We start from the raw sequence: 19,882 nt of genomic DNA on the forward strand, positions 1-19,882 counted from the left end.
TATACTAACAACGTGGAAGATCACAGATTTAAGTTGAAAGAGGCTTATTTTTCAAGCACCCAACACTGGTATCTATCTGGCAGCTCAAGTCTGGTGTATCAGCAGAAACCTACTCTTCCAAATCCAGGAGATCTACTGAACTGCTGAATTATTGTTTTTCATTAATAGTGGCATTCATCCTGCAGCCAGGAAGCCCTCTCAAGTGCATAGATATTATGAAACTAAACCCAAACCTCCCTTGTCTCTTTTGATTACAAACACTGACGAACACTCTGACCCACGTTGACCCAAGGACTGTGGAGCCTATACCTGAGGCCCACAATTCTGCTTGGCTTCTAGAAATTGAAATGGTAAGTGTTTCAGTAAGTTCATCCAATTCCCAGCAAGTCTTTATTTAGTCTCTGGATCTTTTTGTTTAAGTTTGTAGGTCATGTCAGGACACTGGCCTGACCTTGTAGCCCTTTCAGAATTAGATGATACTAAGAAATAACAAGAGTCCATATTTCTTGGTAATTTGGTGTTATAAGGAGAACATGATTGATCAATGAAGATCTTTTGGAACTAACGCAGCTAAACAGAAAAACATATAAGCTGACATCTGGAAAACTCAAAACAAAGCTGACGTATTCTGCTTTATGAGTGAGAGTATGATTACCTTTTTGATAAGATTTTTCAAATTCAGCTGTAAGGTCAAGGTGAGCTATTTCTCACATTGCTTATAACTATCACTCTGAAATGTATAAAGGCAGAGATAATATATGCTACACAGCTGAAATGCTTTAGTTTTTAAAGATGAAGGAAAAGTTCAAGGAAGACTGTCTATACCCACTCACCTTTATGAAAGAGCAGCTGCTCTATCATCTCAAAGTATAACTAGTATTACCCTTTCTTGATTTCATATGATGGTCACTCATGAAGCAAACTGTCGATTTAAAGAGATTCTGGGAGGGGAATGATTAAGGTATGCAGGGTTCAAGCATGAGTACAAAACATACTGAGTTAAGAACAGTCACTGTAAATCAATAATCTGAGAATGTTTTAAACAGAATTATCTGTAAATGAAAAAAATGTATCTGTACCTGGGACTGGAAACTGAGCTAGAATAGTCATAATTTAGTTGAAATACAATCCAGTCCTTTAAAGATGGCTAATTTGTATTTTGGGGGCAGGAAGGGGGAGAGACACTTTTAGTCTGTTTATTGGTAAAATGAACTCCTGGACATTAAGAAGCTAATTTAGTTTGAAAAGCCTCTCTTTTCTTAGTGCTTTTTGGCTAAGGTGGAGAATGTAATAGTCCAACCTATTAAAAGACTTTTTCTATTTTAGTAATGAGAGTATAAATTTCTCAGTTAACAGATAAAAACTATTAACTATGAAAAATAACTTCTATGAAGTGTATTTTGTTTTAAATAATTAATTTTATATTTCTAGTTTCCCTATGGGACTTTTCTCCATCTCTTTTTTTTTTAAAGTTTATTTATTTATTTTGAAAGACAGAGAGTAGGGGAGGGGCAGAGAGAAGAGGGAGAAGGAGAATCCCAAGCAGGCTCCACAGTCAGCATAGAGCTGGACATGGGGCTCAATTCCATGACCGTGAGATCATGACCTGAGCCAAAACCAAGAGTTGGATGCTTAACCAACTGAGCCACCCAAGCGCCCCTCTCCATTTCTTATTCAACAGCACGTAATGAGAAATTCTGGGAATATTCTTGGATAAAGGACTTCTCATAAGTCCTTTTATCTATATAAGGCAGCATCAGAGGGCCCAAAAGACTGTATCTTTCTGAAATTTCCCTACCAGGGAGTAAGGAAGGGAAAATGTACGAACACACTGAGGCAAGATAGCAGTTTATACGTTCAAATTATATGTATTTTTAAAATTCATCACTCCAAGGCAATTTCCTCTCAAGTTTTATTAGAAAACACAAGTGGCTTAAAATCTATGGAAAAAACAACGGGGCATTTTTTTATGATTAGTGAAGTTGAGTTTGAAACAGAAGGACTATACTATCTTTAGAACTTTGACACTTTAAAACATGTTTGATTTAGTGTGTTTGTCAATATTGATTGACTAATCTGAATTTTTGATGAATCTGGGACTTTCTATGCTAAGATACAGGGTCTGTGACACTCAAGAATTTTTTTTTTTTGGAAGGAAGAGGTAGTTTGGTGTTTGGTCCTAGGCAAGAGGATGAAAAAGAATGACAAGCCAGCAGTGTAAATTGAATTAAAGGGCTGTTTACTTAAAGTAGGGTCTTAAATGTTTTAGTAGACTTTCAGTGCTCAGAAAGAATTCCTTAAGTCTGATTATTAATTCATTTTATATGGAAACCTGTCCTTTTATATCTCAGAATCCCTGTAACGGTAGTCCTCAAGCGTCAAGCTCTATCAGAATTATCTGGGGATATCTTTTTTTTTTTTTTTTTTTTTAACATTTTTTATTTATTTTTGGGACAGAGAGAGACAGAGCATGAACGGGGGAGGGGCAGAGAGAGAGGGAGACACAGAATCGGAAACAGGCTCCAGGCTCCGAGCCATCAGCCCAGAGCCTGACGCGGGGCTCGAACTCACGGACCGCGAGATCGTGACCTGGCTGAAGTCGGACGCTTAACCGACTGCGCCACCCAGGCGCCCCTATCTGGGGATATCTTAAAGACTAAAACAAAACCAGCATTCTAGGCACAGCAATAAAGTTTATTAAATTCTTTAAAAGAGAAAGCAATCAACAAGACTTTGCTGAAGGAGTTCCTGAGGGTGTGTGTAGCGGAAGGATTCGTTGAGGTAGGTGTGTTTGTGTGCATGTCTGTGCCTGGAATGAATCCAGGCAAATAGTACATAAGATAACAAATAGTGTGTATTATAAATAATCCTCCACTGAACATTCCATGTATAAAACACTTCTTGTTTTAAAAATGATTTTCTTAGGATTGGGGCACCTAGGTGGCTTAGTCAGTTAAACATCCGACTTGGGCTCAGGTCATGGTCTCGCAGTTCATGAGTTCAAGCCCCGCATCAGGCTCTGTGCTGACAGCTCAGAGCCTGGAGCCTGCTTCGGATTCTGTGTCTCCCTCTCTCTCTGCGCCTCCCTTGCTCACCCTCTGTCTTTGTCTCTCTCAAAAATAAATAAATATTTAAAAAAAAAATTAAAAGATGATTTTCTTAGGATGGATTCTCAGAAATTGGTAACTCAGACAAAAGTCTTGATCTTAAACTTTGTTAAATATTGCTGAACTTGCTATACCATCAACAAATACGAAAGCACTATTTTTTTTCTACTCTTTACTCTTTTCCAAGATTGCACTCATTTTATACAACTCTGCCAATTCAAAAATAATTTCAAAATATTAAATCTGTAATTATTTTACTGTGAAGTTTTGGCCAATGCTTTTTATTAATTTTATTTATTATGTTAAGCAACTCTCATAAATGGTCTTTATTTTTAATAAACTATAAGTGTTTTTCACATTTTTAAAATAAAGGTTGGCTGTGTTTGAGGTTTTTCTAAAAGGTTTAAATTTTCACACAACTCTTTAATATTTAACATTTGTGATTCCTTTTGATTTCAGAAATTCTTCCTTCCTCTAGAGATGATCCCGAACTTTAAGAAAATATTTTCCCTTGTTTAAAAAAAAGTACTTAATTCGATCCACAGGAAATATTTTATATATGAAGTAAAAATGTAAACTTTTCTTTCCCAAAATGATTACCAACTTTCTAACAGGTTAACTTACTAAATAATTTTTTGCCTTCTGATTTGTGACACCTAATTCACCATATATTCAAATCTTATATATAAAAAGGCCTAGGAAAGAGTAATTCTATTTTGATGTCTATTCTTGCATTAATATGTTTTGGTATTTAGTAGACCATTTCTCTTTCATTATCCTTTAGTTCAAAATCCAAACTGCTCTTCTCACCTATTATTTTTTTCCAACTTCCAAGCACTCACCCATCATTCCACCGGATTTTTACTAAATTATATTAAATCTATAATTTGAAAATTATATAATACTAGTTTGTCATCAAATATCTCTATTTTTTGATAGCTCTTACAAGTTTTGCCATTTTTTCTTCTAGGTCATCTATAACTGTCATTAACATGAGTATTTACCTTTCCATGGCTCTTAGGGGCATTCCTCTTTCACTATGCTTTCTAACATGTAACTGTTGGCATAGTGCTATTGTATTGATTCTAGCCATCACTTATCTCAACACCTACAGAACTTTATAATTTAAAAAGTTTTTAATTGACTCAAATTAACTCAGGTAACAGAAGGTTTCACAATTGATAGAAAGATAAGGGGGGAAAGATCATACTCTTACTAATGAGCTGTCAGTTCTCATTTCTTATTAGGCTAACATTTAAAAAAAGAAAAATAAAGGAAATGCTCTGATGAATACATCAGAGTGGTTTTGTTCACTCCCTTCAAAAAGTACACTGAAGAGTATAAAATTTTTGTTGTGAATTTCAAATATACCTCTTTAAGGAAGAGGTGAAGTCAGTTTAGAAAAGACTGGCAGTTTTCAACTAAAAAGCTACCAGCACTCTCCCAACAGAATCAGTAAAACAAAATCAGGGAGAGTACTGTATTCACACAGCTACAATCAGAAAAACCACAAATTTTTGAGGGCTAACTATTAGAATAGGGAGAGCTTTATTTAATGGATCATCTCTTACAATGTGACTCCCCCTCCTGCCACTAAGAACAGTACCAGAATTAAGTAATTACAAAAGACATCAAAATTTCTATTTTAAGTTAACAGGTTTCCAAATAACTAATTTCAATTTTACTTAAAGATTATTAAAGACTCTTTTTTAGTGATAAAATGGTAGCATTTTAGAATGTTAAAGTGGTTTTAGATTTTACTTACGTGATAGGTATGATTTTATGTGCCCCATTAAAAATCTAGTCCAGTGTATCCATTAAATGTCTTAAATATTTTAAAGACTCTTCTCTATATTACAAAATTACATCAGTTATATATTCCCTTCTTTTCCCCAAACATATATAATCTTTCAAACCAAAATGCTAAAATAAAACTGCTTACCATGATACCACCATTTTGTTTTCTTTGGATTCTTGTTACATGTTCGAACATAAAAAGAATTATCTGGTGGTCGTCTCTGAAACCAAAAAGAATTTAAATAGATAAGAAGTTATAAAATAGAAGAAGATTTAAGGAGACAGTTTTAATAAAAGCTTTAGCAGAATTATTACAGACAGCATAAAAAATACAAATGTTTATGTAGCACAAATGAATATATTCCAGGAAAAGTAGAGTCTTGACACTGAAATTAAAAAATAAAATAAAATAAAATAAAATAAAATAAAATAAAATAAAGGTATGCATGTGTGATTTGGATTAGGTTCCAACTATTAACCCAAAGTGGTAGCATTAGGTTTTAAAGAATTTTGCTTTCATTTATCTCCCTAGAAATAATTTAGTAATTACTTCTATAAACTAATTAAAAAAAAAAAAGAAAAAAAAGGCAGAGAAGTCTACTTTATTAGGTTTGTCTGAGAAACTAACAACAACTTATAGACCTCCACAAAGAATTATGGTTTTCCTGTAAGATAGTACCACCAAGGACAAACTAAAGGATTCAGTTTCCAAACAATATATAAAAAGAAAAAAGGGGAAAAGCTATGTTGGCATTTCTGCTATACATATGTCCCGACTAGCATATTATTAGAAACATATGGCAGCTCTCCAAGGGAGCTATAGCAGGAAAAGTGATGCCAACAACACTGACGACAGATTATGGAAGGGAATTTCCCTGAAAATGTTGGATACTGGTTACACAAAACAAATATGTGACTCTCTACAAAAATTTGGAAACATGTCAAGTTTGTACTAAAGCCACTGAGGGCAGGTTAGTAGGTAATATGATAGGTCCAACCAACAACTAATGGCGAGCAGGACTGCCTAGACAACAGGAAGGGAGATAGGCAGTCCACTTGGCACTTCTATAACTCAGGTACAGAACTCTGATCTTAGTTGAGCCTTATAACGCTCTTATAAGTCAATGTTAATAGTGATTTAACAAAAGGGAAGAGTAGAGTATAAGATGTTAAACAGCTATCCCAAGATTACCCTGCTGACACAAATTAAGAAAATACCTGAAAAATTAATATTATGAAATGAGATGCCTGGCTACCTCAAAGAATAGATGGTCTGTTGCTGTTTGTCCTGCAAAGTCATAATCTGTGTTCACGTGGAATAAACTGCTACCACTGCAACAAATTTCATAAACTCATTTTCTCTGTATATTGATTAGAACCCAATCTTAAAAAAAAAAAAAAAAAAAAAAAAAATATATATATATATATATATATATATATATATATATATATATATATATGTTTAAGGAAGAAAATACACTCATTCTATTTGCTTAAGTCAAGAATACAACCAAAATACTAAGTGATCACAGAGACATGGTTCTTAGAAAAATAAAGTAACTATACAAAAAGATGGATTACCAAAATTGTTTTAGGAACTGAATACAAGCTGGAAAGTTTGGACAATCTATATTACAAGGGCACTGAGAATAAATGGTAGATTACTGAAAGGCCTCTCAATATCAGAAATTATTTTTAACTACTGAAATCTACTAACATAATGGATTTAAATGTCCTCAGTTTAGGGAACCATTCTTGCCTGTGAAAAAGAAAACTGGAGTGAAAGAATTATGACTAAATCAAAGTTCCCAAATGCTTATAGTAAAAATTAAAATTTGTATTCAACTCAAATATTAAAGTGAAACTCACAGCACCACATTGGCCACAGAGTAAAATTCACCTCTTTTAAAAGAAGAGCTTTTGGTGAGTAGTTAAAAGACTTTTAAAAGCTTGTTTGGAGCTAGATCCCCTCAGTTTCAAACCAAGTTTCCTCTTCATGTTTGTAACCTTGTACTTAACACAGTAAAAACAGCACCTAGTAGGTACCTACAAAATGTTTGCTGAATTTTCCTCATATTTCACAGAACTAATGTGGCCAGAATTCTAGCTTCCAGATTATTATCTTGTTTAAATATAATGAAGTTTATATTATATAACATAGCTTGCCAATAATTTAAATGGAATAATTCGTCATTTACTAACTATGCAAGAAAACTAGTAGTAGAAAACTGAAATGTGAATAGTGAGGATTAGAAAAGGATAAAGGAGGTAAAGAATACAGTCATTTCTAGCTTTTAATAGTAAATCATTACACTTATTTTAAATTACATTAAAATGCAAAAAAGTGCTAATTAATTCAAGGCACATGCAAGAGTTATGTGCACACATCACTGGTGTTCATCTCAATTTTTCTTATTAAATTTTATACTTAACTGCCTCACCTTTCTGAAGACATTAAACATTAACACGGGCACAGAAGTCTTTGTAACTGCAAACTGCTCTGCTCTACACCTAAAAATTTTTATGTATGCTGGGATTGGAAGTGTGGGGGATGAGAAAATATGGAAGCAATAAATGAGTAAGAGTTGTTTCCAAAGCCCTTGGGGTTAACAAAAGCTCAAGCGTAGCCTTTATATGCAATGTGAAAAAGCCCACAGGGAAAGAGGAAACTTAAATTAAAAAGTCATACCACAATTAGATAGTATGTACCTTATTTCCTCTATTCTAAGGTGTACATTTTTCTGCACATTTTAATATTCCTGAATGGGGATATATACCTTTTAACTAATGGTGTAACAGTTTACCGCCGGAAGTTTTTTTCTTTCTTATATTAGGTATATAAAACTGTACATTAAGGGCTTATAATGCCATATTTTTAAAAAATACAATTTAAACCATTATTTCTCATACTTCTTTGAACAAAAAAAAACCTATTTGTTTTTTTAAAACTAACACCAAGAAACATCTTATGGAACTAACATTCCAAGAAACTTACTTTGCAAACAGTGTCTTGGTGTTTCAGAGTCTAGAGAACTTACCATTTAAAAATGAGCTACTAACCTTCAAGTTCTCTAAACACTAATTTAGTAAAAATGACAGGTGAATTTGGAGAACACAGGAAAAAAAATGCTGAAATAACCCCACAGACCCCCTAATACATAAGGTAAATTTGTTTCTCCTTTAAACCGAATACAAAAGAAAACCCTTATGAAAGAGAGTCTTTAAAATATAGAAATATATGAATACTGTGCTACACTAACCCTCAGGCAGAAATGACAAGAAGATCAGAAATGCACGCAGGATTTAGATACTTTAAAAGGGTATCCTAAGTTTGACTCATTTGATTTTTGTTTCTGGTAATTTTTGCCTTTCCATCAGATACAGGATCTGTGGATTAGTAAAGGAGAATTAGAGGGAAGTCCTGAAAATTCTACTGGTAATCTAATCCTCCTCCTTCAACCTAGTCATTATGATGATCATAATGATAGGAAAGCTCTGGCTCCTGGGAAATTCCCTAAAAGAGGATGATAGGGTGGAAGCCAACAGAGTGGAGAAGGGAGCTATGAAAACTTGTTCCTGGGGCTTTCCATTGTGAAATCCAGAAGCAAGAATTTCTTGTACACATTTGCCCTGTGTATGCTTACAGAAATAAAATTCAGATTATTTAAGAAATCTGCAGAACTTTTCTGTTTAAGAAATATAAAACAATGTCTGACGTCTACGTGGAATGAAAAATTACCACAGTAATTTTCCAATCTATTACTAAACATGATATTACCTATAACTTCATAATAAAAGGCATTAAGTCTTTCAAATAAATCATGTATTAAAATAGTTTCTTACCCAAACTAAAAGAAAAGATATTACTTGGAATAATTCTGAAAAGTCCTACCTTTTCTTTGCAGCTGGAAAGCATGCTAATAATGCTAAGACAAACTGATTGGACTGAGAGCGCTGGGGACCAGTCTTCTGTTAGAATGGATAAACAGATATGACCATTGCTATAAACATGAGGATGAACAGGAATATTTTCACCAGTAAACATGACCTAAGAAAGAATAAAATTCCATTAACACTCAAATATTCTGTGTTATCAAGAAATAAAATATTCTCCACAGAACTTATTATTCTAAAAACCAACTAAGCAACTAAAAAATAACTGCTCATTGTTTATTCTCATCAATTCACGAAGAACTGGTTTCACTGTATGAATGAGCACGTAGGGAATGGTACACATAGGGAAAAAGCCCAGATCATCTATTTTTTATTTCAACTATTTTTCACAAATTCCTTTTAAAAATTCATAAATTAATCATGCATTTTTAGCCTAGCAAAAGACTACTATATTTATAAGAATGCTTTTTCAAATTCTACTCGTTGCTCTCTGCATATAGAAATCATATGAAAGTATTCAATTTGGGGACAACATGAATTCTAGATGATAGGAGCATCCCCTTCCACCTGTAACAATGCTATCACCTAAGGTACTACATGCAAAAGGAAATGACTGCTATATATAACACCTGCTCTAAACTCACTCGTCCATTATGATGGATACAAATTACTATTTATTAATCAGCAAATAACTATGTGCTTACATACACACACACACACACACACACACACACACACACACACACACACAATGGTTGAATGAGTCTCCCAATTACTTGTTTTTCTCTGCCTCTTCTACTCAATTCTTCTAACAATTTTTCCTTTCTCCAACTTTCCTTGCCTCAGCACTGTTTTTTGAAAGGTAATAAATCTATTATTCCCTCCTTTGCCCTAATAATTCACTAAGAATCCTGTTAGTAGTGCTTCTTAAACGTATCTACACTGGGACGCCTGGGTGGCTCAGTTGGTTGAGCGTCCGACTCTTGATTTTGGCTCAGGTCATGATCCCAGGGTTGTGGGATCCAACCCCATTGGGGCTCCACCCTCAGTGTAAAGCCTGCTTATGATCCTCTCTCTGCCCCTCCTACACTCATGTGTACATTCTCTCTCTCTCTCAAAAAAAAAGAATGAATGAAGGAATAAATACATACATACTAAATGTATTAAAAAAAACAAAAATAAACACATAACTCCATATTTAAAAACAAAACCCTTATGTACACTAAGCATCTGAATGGGCAAGAGAATGAATTCATACATTCTGATGAATCTGTAAGCACAGTCCAAAGTAGGACAAAGAAGGCAGAAGTCTAATATTTAAGAATGCTTATATATGTTACTTCATAAAAAATTACTTATTTTGATATAAAAATTAATCCACCAATCTTTACATTAATTTTATGCTGCAGTAAGATGTACCATTTTTATTCTGTTGTTTAGTAGTAATTACTAATTTCTGACCTGACCTTAAAAAAAAAAAAATCACCTGAAGGTTTGGTTAAAAATAAGAATTCAAGAGTCCCACATTCATAGATACAGATTCAATAGGTATGATGAGATTTTTATACAGCTCATCAAATATAAACCAGTACTTCCCAAAAGAGACTTACAGTAATCTCTCTCAGCCCTACAAACTGCCTCACACTTGGGTACAGCAAAATCTTAGTAAGAAACCCTACCGTCAGTTATGTCAGAAACTGATGAAGTATTTGTTACTCTAGGCATAACTTATTTTCCCTTTTATAGAAAGCCAGTGAAATAAGTATGGCTAGGGTAAGGTATGTCATTATTTAATATGGGATGTTATGGAAAGTTATCATAAGCTGGGTTTTTGCTTTTATTTTAAAATATCTATCTAACAATTCTGACTTTATTATAATTTCACAAATATTTACATTTTAACAAAGCACTCTTTCATAAGCAGGAGTCCTCTAACACTTCAAATATACTACTAACATATGGAACTCATTGCCTGGCTGAAGCTAATATAAGACAACAAAAGGAATTTTCTTCTCAAAGGAATAACTTTGCACATTTGCATATTTTTATTTCTTTAAATTCTGGTCATGCACCCTCCATTTCCACTGAAAAGAGCTAAACTAAAGCTGAAAACTAAAAATAAGTCTCAAAATAAGAGATATCAAGTTACTTGCTCTGCCTGATTGTAGAAGACCACCCAATCCCTGACTCTGGCACAGCTGTGTTTAAAGCATATTATTTATCTCAATTTTATCTATCAGTGTTATTACCCTTTTCATTCACTTTTTTGCTAAAAAAGTGCTACCCTAAAAGGAAATGACTGCTTAAATGGTCTTGCAGCTCCATACTTTTTGAGTCTATCCACAATTACTTTAAATTCTATTTTTTATAAACATGTAGTTTATTATATGCATTTGATATTCCCACAATGTGTTGTAGATTTCTAGAGTTTGAGTTTATAATCTCACAGAATATGCATCTGCTCTGGGGGATTCATTCTGCCACAAAATCCCATTTGGCCAGTAGGGTATTTTCAGTAATAACACAAATAGTGCCCAAGCAAGACCTTATCCCCTGGCCACGAAATATATTTTAAAGGATGGTTCTTTTCCAGTAAGGTCTCCTTTTTAAAAAGTCACACAGAATAGTGCTCTGAAAGTACCAAAAAATGAAGAACTGCTAAGATATCTTCTTTGCATGCATCAGCGACCATCAAGGAAAATACACAGCAAGATACAAAGGTTATCACAACATGCTTCGAATAGCCAATTCACAAGGCAGAAGGAAAGGAGTATTTCTCTTAGAATGGATTACAAACTAAATCACTTGGCCTGAGAGCCAAGAAGGGCCCACGAACAAGGACATCAGGAGAGAAGGGATGAAATGCAGTAGAAGACACCTACAGCAGGAGCAGCAGACCCTGACAAGCACAGAGGAGAGCCAGAAATCAAGACAGAAACAGCTCTGAACTCTAAGGGAACTGAAGTAATAAACTTAATCAGATCTCAATAAACCTTTAAAAAAAAAAAAAAAAAAAAAAAAAGCTGGGGCTTTTTAACATGCTGCATGCAGGGCCAATGCAGCCAGCCTAAAAACAGCGGAATCAATAGCTGCACATATTAAGATAGCCCCTAGGACCTAACCTGCCAGATACAGAATTTTAGAAGTTTGCCTAAACATGGAAAGGCTGAGTTTACATGCCAGATGTAACTGGCATTCCAGGATGAACCCCTGAAATAAAAGAAAAAACTTTTTTCAACAGCTTATTCATGTAAAAAGGCTGGTAAGCAGCTTCCACAGACAGTTTTAAACTCTGTGATTCTGGTTCTTTGCATGTAATGGGGAAAGTAACCAAGGCTGAATTTCTTTTAGATCATGCTCTTAACCATCTTCATTTATTTAACACACAGTACAATCCAAAGGAGGAAATGGACATTTCAGTTATTTAACTGCAGCCAAGCAAGTTCTGAACATTTAAGAGATGAAGAGCTGTTTTCAGAATTAAAAAACTTTTTGAGGGGAATCCCAAGTAACTGACAAAACCAAAACAGATTTAAGAAGACAACTGAATACAATGAATTTGAAACAAAAGGGAATAAGAACATTGCTAATTTCTTTATTTTAAAAGTTATTTATTTTTTAAATAATTTATTCAAATTCAAATTTAGCATATAAACAGTTAACAGAGACTGCACACACTCCCTACTGCATAAACCAAACAAATGGAAGTACAGATTTTAAAGAATAAGCTGTTTTATGGGAAAAAAGCCATGATTTTAGATCTAATGATTTTAGATCTAATGCACGTGAATCACATCTGAAGTTCTGAGTCTGCATGAGAAACAGTCCTCAGACATCTCTAAATTTCCAAATATCTATCATTACGGTGTATTTTCCACAGTAGGTGAGATCTAAGAAAACTATGCTCAGAATCCGCATAATTTTGGAGGTAAGTAAGCACATCTAACCTAAAGTTTTAAGCAAGCCAACCCCTGGGTAACTTTTGGTACCAAACGTAGTGTCTTTCATAAAACTACTAATCTGAGAATGAAAGCCACTGACAGTGACAAAATAAAGAATGGAAATTAGGTAACTGTTTCTAATATGAAATTCATGGTACTAGTACATTAGGATTTCCAAACATCAAGTCGATACTGGATGAGCCCACAAATACTGAGATCTGACCACAAGGAAGGCATATACTACTGAGTTCACACTAATGTTCTGCAACTAATTAGAAAGTGAGTAACCTAATATAGTGTCAAACTAGGTCAAAACACATGACAAGAATAAGTAGTAAAAAACAGGCTATAAAATATAAAAGCCAATCTACAAAATGGATACAAAGATTTCCCTAGGAACAATATAAGGAAATGTTTTCCCTTATTAAAACTGTAAGTAGATGACAAGACTCAATGGGCAACTATAGAAATTGAACATAAAAGCAAAGTTTGTTGGAATCAGATATGTAATTATTCATAATGTATAATATAGGCAGGCTAGCACAAATGGTAAATATCTGACAAAAATAACTGGAGATTTGCAGTTTTAGCATAGTTTTTAATTCAATGCTCCCCTTTCAGTCATTTAATATGTATTAGTAGCATCAAGTAGTTCAAGTATTACACAGACAAAATTCCTGGATACAATGAAACTAAACTTGGGTTCCCTGGATGGTACCTTCTCTCTCCTTTACAAGCTGTGTTCTTCTAGCCTACCAGTCCTCTCCATTTATCTTCCCTCTGCTTTACCAGACTTCAACAAATAGGGTTCACTGTTCACTTTTCCCTCATCAGGTATCCTAGATGCTAGACAACTTAAAGCAATAAAAATGGTTATTTAAAACTTTGGAAAGCTTAACCCCCTTCACATGAAAGAACAAGGAGAATCACACTGTGAGAACACTATTTTCTGGATCTCTGCAATGAAGGAGTATTGAGCAACAGAACGAAAGGGTCCACGTTGAGGGGGCATGAATAGGAAGGGGGATAAGGAGAAAGCGACCTGCCCCAGTGTTTCTAAAGCTTTGTAATCAAGGCAACTATATTTCCAGCACAAATCAGTATGGTTTCAGGACCAAGTACAGTGTTCTCTTCCCCCTAAAAAAATACTTCCCCACCTGTTTCTAAAATGCCTAAAATTTCTTCAACAAAAATTAAGAGTTGAAAAGCTTAATTAAAAACAAGGTATAACCAGGACATTTGCAAGATAATATAGATGTGTTTCAGTCTCATTGCATTCAAATGGGATGTTTTGACAGAGAAAGACGGTATAAGATCATAGATATTTGGAACAGAAGGGCTGCTAATGTGACGAAGTAGAAAGGAAAAGAAGCAAAACACTAGACACTAAACTTGAGGACTTCACAGTTTGGATGGAGACCATACCTCCCAATTGCTTCGAGATAAATCTCCAAATCCTTCATACTGCAAGACTCTCTTGGATAAACCCCAAAACATCCTTCCTTTTTCATCTTCTCCCACAGCCCTCCAGCATCTATACATAAAACTATATTTGCTCACAAATCTCAGAAGAGGCCACGTCTTCTTGTGACTTGCTCCACTTTTGACATAAATTCTTCCTGTACTTTAAGTCCCAGTACAAACAGGTTTTTCTGTCTCATCTTTTTTTTTTTTTTAATTTTTTTTTAACGTTTTATTTATTTTTGAGACAGAGACAGAGCATGAATGGGGGAGGGGCAGAGAGAGAGGGAGACACAGAATCGGAAGCAGGCTCCAGGCTCTGAGCCATCAGCCCAGAGCCCGACGCGGGGCTCGAACTCACGGACCGCGAGATCGTGACCTGAGCTGAAGTCGGCCGCTTAACCGACTGAGCCAACCAGGCGCCCCACGGTCTCCTCATCTTAATCTAAATTGGTCACTGCTTTCCCTTTTGCTCCCAAAGCATAGAATTCATACTTCAATTTATGGTCCATCTAGTTGCCTAGGTCAAAAGTTGTGGAAGTCTTCTCTGTCTCCTTTCCCTCATTCATATTCCTCAATTCATGAGCAAATCCTGTTGGCTCAACCTTTAAAGGTCCAAAATATGGCCACCTTCCATAGTCTCCACTGCTACCCTTCTGGTGCAAGCCACCATCACCTCTCACCTGGATTAATGCAATAATAGTCTGGTCTCCCTGTACTCTTGTACACCCAACAATCAATGTGCCACACAACAGCCACATTTTTCCTTTTAAGTAGGATGTCATTCCTCTGCTCAAAATATTCAAAGATTTTTCATCTCATTCTGAGTAAAAGTCAAAATTCTTACAATGGGATATAAATGTCCTACACCATTTATGATGGACCCTCCAGCCCAAATTATCTCTCATACCTATGCCCTCCACCCCTTACAGAATGAATTAATCTGTGTCTGACTATCCACATACCTAACCAATTATTAAAGGCAGGCCCGATGCCTTTTAATTTCTGTACTCTTTTTTATCTCTCAAGTACAGAGCACAGTATTTGGCACATAATTCATGTTTAAATACCCATTAATTCAAAACCAACCAATCACTTACCTGGATCCTAGCACAGAAAAACAATATAATACAGAAAGATATTTTATTTTCTGTATGGCTGATGGTAAGTGCACATTAGCAGAAAACAGTGATGGAAAAGTGCCTCATCTCTGCTCCTAATATAAAAAGGTTTTGTTGTCGTTATTGTTTCTTTTAAAGCAAATGACCGGGCCAAACACCTGTTTAGACAGGCAGCTTTTTCACTATAAAGTGAGATATATGAGAAATTAACTAAAACTAGTAGGGAAAGAAAACACAAAAGACTATAAAGTTAATACAGTCTTAAAGATCTAACTTACAGATGCAAAAGTACTAAGCTCACAACAGACTGGCTTATTTTAGGTTTATTTTCCCAAATTCTACTTTTGTAAGTAGTGGTATATTCAGTACTAATTATTGCACAGGAAGATCAAAAACTAATTTTCCAGAAACTGCCAGTGTTTCTGGGTCTCATCAAATAAAATCTGTGGTGAATGAGGAATTTTACTGCCTTGGAGTGGTTCTAATCACTTCCCCAGGGCAATAGACCAATGGAAAGTTTCAGTTATTGGAAAACCTCAAAGTTGATATGCACATCAAGCAACTGACTGTTAGACCATTATAATTATTTTCTAATCATATAGACGATGTGATTAATAAAAGCTAAAAAAATAATTTTAAAGTATTACTAGACTTAGAGCAGCTCTTCTCAATCATGGATACTAGAATACACAGCTTCTGTGGAGTGATGTTAAAAAGGAATCCTCAAAGAAGATGTGGTGTATATATACACAATGGAATACTACTCTGCAACCAAAAAGAACGAAATCTTGCCATTTGCGACAACATGGATAAACTAGAGTATACTATGCTAGGCGAAATAAATCAGTCAAGACATATGATTTCACTCATATGTGGAATTTCAGAAACTCAACAGATGAACATAGGGAAAGGGAAGGAAAAATAAGATAAAAACAGAGAGGGAGGCAAAAAGAGACTCTTAAATACAGAGAACAAACTAGGGGTTGCTGGAGGGGTGCTGGGTGGGAGGATGGGCTAAATGGGTAATGGGCATTAAGGAGGGCACTTGTGATGAGCACTGGGTGTTGTATGTAAGTGATGAATCACTAAATTCTATTCCTGAAACCAGTATTATGCTATATGTTAACTAACTTGGATTAAAAAACATACACACACACACACACACACACACACACACACACACACACACACATTGAATAAATCAATGTTGAATAAAAACCATGAGAAGAGTGGGTAAAAAAAAAAAAGAAAAAAAGGAATCCCCACAGTCCAAAAGACTGGGAACAACTGCCCGGAGCTTTCAAAGTTATCATTCTATATACAATCCTTCACTTTTAGAGATACTATTACTGTCTAGATAAATAGGCATTTTCCCCATTCTGGTACTCAGACCTAATTGGCAGCATGGAAAGAGGTAACTTGGGTTTTAAGTCTTGACTATCCTACAAGTTAGCTTTTAAACCATGAACAAGACATTTTACTTCTATAGACTTCACTTTCTTCACTTACGAGAATGAATCCATCTTCCCTAACCACTTCATTAGAGCTGTTACAAGACAAAATCAGAATGGAATTTACAGTATATGATACAAATATTACTACATAGAAGTCATGGAGGTAAATGTGAGGCATTAGAAGTTTTATGGAGGAGGATAGGGATTGTTGTAGTAGCGGTGGTAGTGTTGTGTGTCTGTGCAAACCAATGAGGTAATTGCGCCTTCAGAGAAATCTAACAGCACTGTAAAAGGATGGTGGGGGATGGAAAGAACTAGAGGCTATTACATAATAGCCCGCATGAAAGACAGAAACTCGGGAGTACACCACTGACTGTAAGATAAGAAGGGACTGACTTAAGCACTGCAAAAGGACCTCAAAAGCTGCATTTAACGGTGAAGAAAAGAATTTCAACAAAAGCAGACAGATGGACAATAACCCAAGGAAAAATTTTTTTTTTCTTATTTTATTATTGGAAAAGATTTGAGTTTAGAAGTGTTAAATTTGAGACATCTGGAGGTACTTAAGTAGCAACATCCAACAAGGGTGTGAAATTAAACCTCAGGAAGAGGTTGTACACATAACTGTAGATCTGGGAGTTAGCTGCTTAAAATGGTTGAAGACATTAGAGAAAAGAGTGAGAAGTATCAGGGGTAGTGAATAAAGAATCCCAAATCAGAAGAATCAGAAAAGTGGGCAGAAGTCAAACCAGGGAAGGACAAAAAAAATTTTTGAGATATGATAGAATTCATTATATATGTTCTAACTTACAGAAATATTCAAGATGAAATTCAAATGATGCTGCAGAGTGATATTTGATTTAGAATTAAATGCTAAGGAGAGAGTTTAGAGGACACTTTTGCCTTGGTTCCTATTTACAGAAATATTATCTTCCTCTGATAAAACATGAAAAAACAATCTGTGGGCTCCTGGAGTAAGCCTTCTCCAATATCCCTCTAGTCAACATTTTGGAGTTCAAAAATCACATTCTTCCTTCATATACCTTCCAAAAACTTAGCTGAAGTGAAGTAGAACAGGTTGAAGGTGAGAAGGGGATACCTGAGACCACACTGCCTTTAAGCATTAACAATCTGAAATGATGCTGATAAGCCAAAAGGCAACAAAAGGTGAAGATGGTTTTCTAGAGAGAAAGAAGATGTTTGCTTTGGTTTCTGATCATAGTCTACAGGTGCTTATTATAGAGGCCTAAAGGTCATTACCCTTGGCTTTATTTTTATGAAATAATAAAAATAAGCTTATCTTAATTTTCTGCTCACATTAAAAAACTGTAGCACTCAGAGTCCAGTTCCATTTAATTCTGTGCCTTAAAACAATGACGTCTTTATTTATAGCACAATACAATAACTGGCTTCCATCTGTACCCCTACATGGCCAAGAGCACTGTTAGGTATATTCTATTTAAAGTGGCAATAAAATATGATTTTCCTCAAAAATAACGTATTTTAGCACTTCAAATGTTGAATTTTAGGTATTTGGGGAATTTCATTATCCATAACCTCATTATCCAGCAATATGAGACACAGGTGGCATTAAGTCTTAACATTTTGCCACTAGTAACTCATTCACCCATCTTCCAAGCCAGCAATGTGGACGCCATCCTAGAGTCTCCTTTTCTCTAACTTCCAAGGATTAATCATTCACCAGTTAAACAGCTCTCAAAAAAGTTCTATCACCATTATCATTTGTCTAAGTATTAACCCATTACCTAAACTAACTGTGCCTCAAATTATAATGATCAGATTTAGGGCTTATGTTTAGATATTCAACATCTTGTAACATGTTCTATCTTTACAGTACTAAAAGCCTACAAAGACAGCATGTTCATGCAAAATCAAGAAAGTGTTCCTTTCAACAAAGCACTGCCTCCTCACAATTATTCTATCATCTTATTTTGGAATAAGTGCCTCCAGGTATTCCAAAATGTTAAATTCTCCCACAACCCCTGGGCCTGGGTTAGATTTCCAAACCCTTTTCCGCTAACATCTATGAATAAGAACAATGTTAACCTCTTGGAAGTACAAAAGCAAAGTCCTAATCTCAATAAAGTAAATGTTCCTAAGATCTTGATTATATTACAAATAAGAAAAAGGAACAAATCTATTTACATAATTATAATGGATTTCTTTTTTTAAGTTTGCATTTAGTAAAAAGGCACTAATTTAGTATTTTGCTATAATCTAAAAACACAATAAAATATTAAAAAGCAAGGCAGTTACCTGAGGAGAGTCAAAAGGGTATCGACTACTAAACTTAAATAGAAGTTGAAATTTTTCTCCTTCATATAAGGTACCTGGTGCACCTTCCATGTCTACAATCCACCTAGAACAGGAAAAAAAATTTAAAAACTTCAGATAAGAGGAATTGGGATGAGAAAGAGAAAAGGAACACTGAAGACTTCCTCTATGCCAGGCATTAGCTTGCAACAGCACGTTTCATCCTACTGCACATTAACTCCCTCGCCCTATTCCCTTCTCTGACACTCAAGGGTTATTTAACCAGATCAAAGTCAGACAACTAGCAGAGGACAGGGCCAAATTTTAACCCAGGTCTAAAAACACAAAATAAAACCCAACTCAAGTGTGCTGACATTAAAACCTGTGCTCTTTATTTTATGCAGAAATTATTATATGCAGGAACACTATTTTTATAACACTATTTATTATATGCAGAAACACTATTTCTGCAATGATTGAAAAGATTTTATAGATAACATGAAACAAATGAACTGCCTTTCTGATGTCATTTTAGAAACAATGGTGGAAGTAGATATCAACAACGACTAGAGAATCATGGCCGTTAGACACATCTTCTCATCAGTACTCTAGAGAAGACTAAACAGGAAAAAGAAGCTAAGCTGACATCAGTCCACTTACTCCGATGGCTATTCAAGGCTCTATATGCCTTTCCTTTGTGTCTTATGTTTCAGTTGTTTAATAAAACTTAGAAGAGATTTCTATGGCCTCTTTACAAGCATACTTTGTTTCCACATATAACAATCATGAATACAAATCTGTTTATAATTATAGTCTGTACGCTTATCTCTTGC

At 34.9% G+C, this 19,882-nt stretch overlaps 1 protein-coding gene across 1 annotated transcript in view; it reads right to left on the bottom strand.

Moving 5' to 3' along the window:
* Window positions 1-19,882, bottom strand: part of UBE2W (ubiquitin conjugating enzyme E2 W) — a 76,968-nt gene that overhangs the window by 12,996 nt on the left and 44,090 nt on the right. The window contains exons 3-5 of the mRNA XM_078441540.2: window positions 19,053-19,155; window positions 8,797-8,952; window positions 5,050-5,125 (exon numbers count right to left, since the gene is read on the bottom strand). Of these exons, the coding sequence (XP_078297666.1) occupies window positions 5,050-5,125; window positions 8,797-8,952; window positions 19,053-19,155 (335 nt within the window). The remainder of the gene's footprint in view (window positions 1-5,049; window positions 5,126-8,796; window positions 8,953-19,052; window positions 19,156-19,882) is intronic.

The sequence above is a fragment of the Panthera onca genome, chromosome F2 (genome assembly GCF_046562875.1).
Source record: "Panthera onca isolate mPanOnc1 chromosome F2, mPanOnc1 haplotype 2, whole genome shotgun sequence".
Taxonomy (NCBI): domain Eukaryota; kingdom Metazoa; phylum Chordata; class Mammalia; order Carnivora; family Felidae; genus Panthera; species Panthera onca.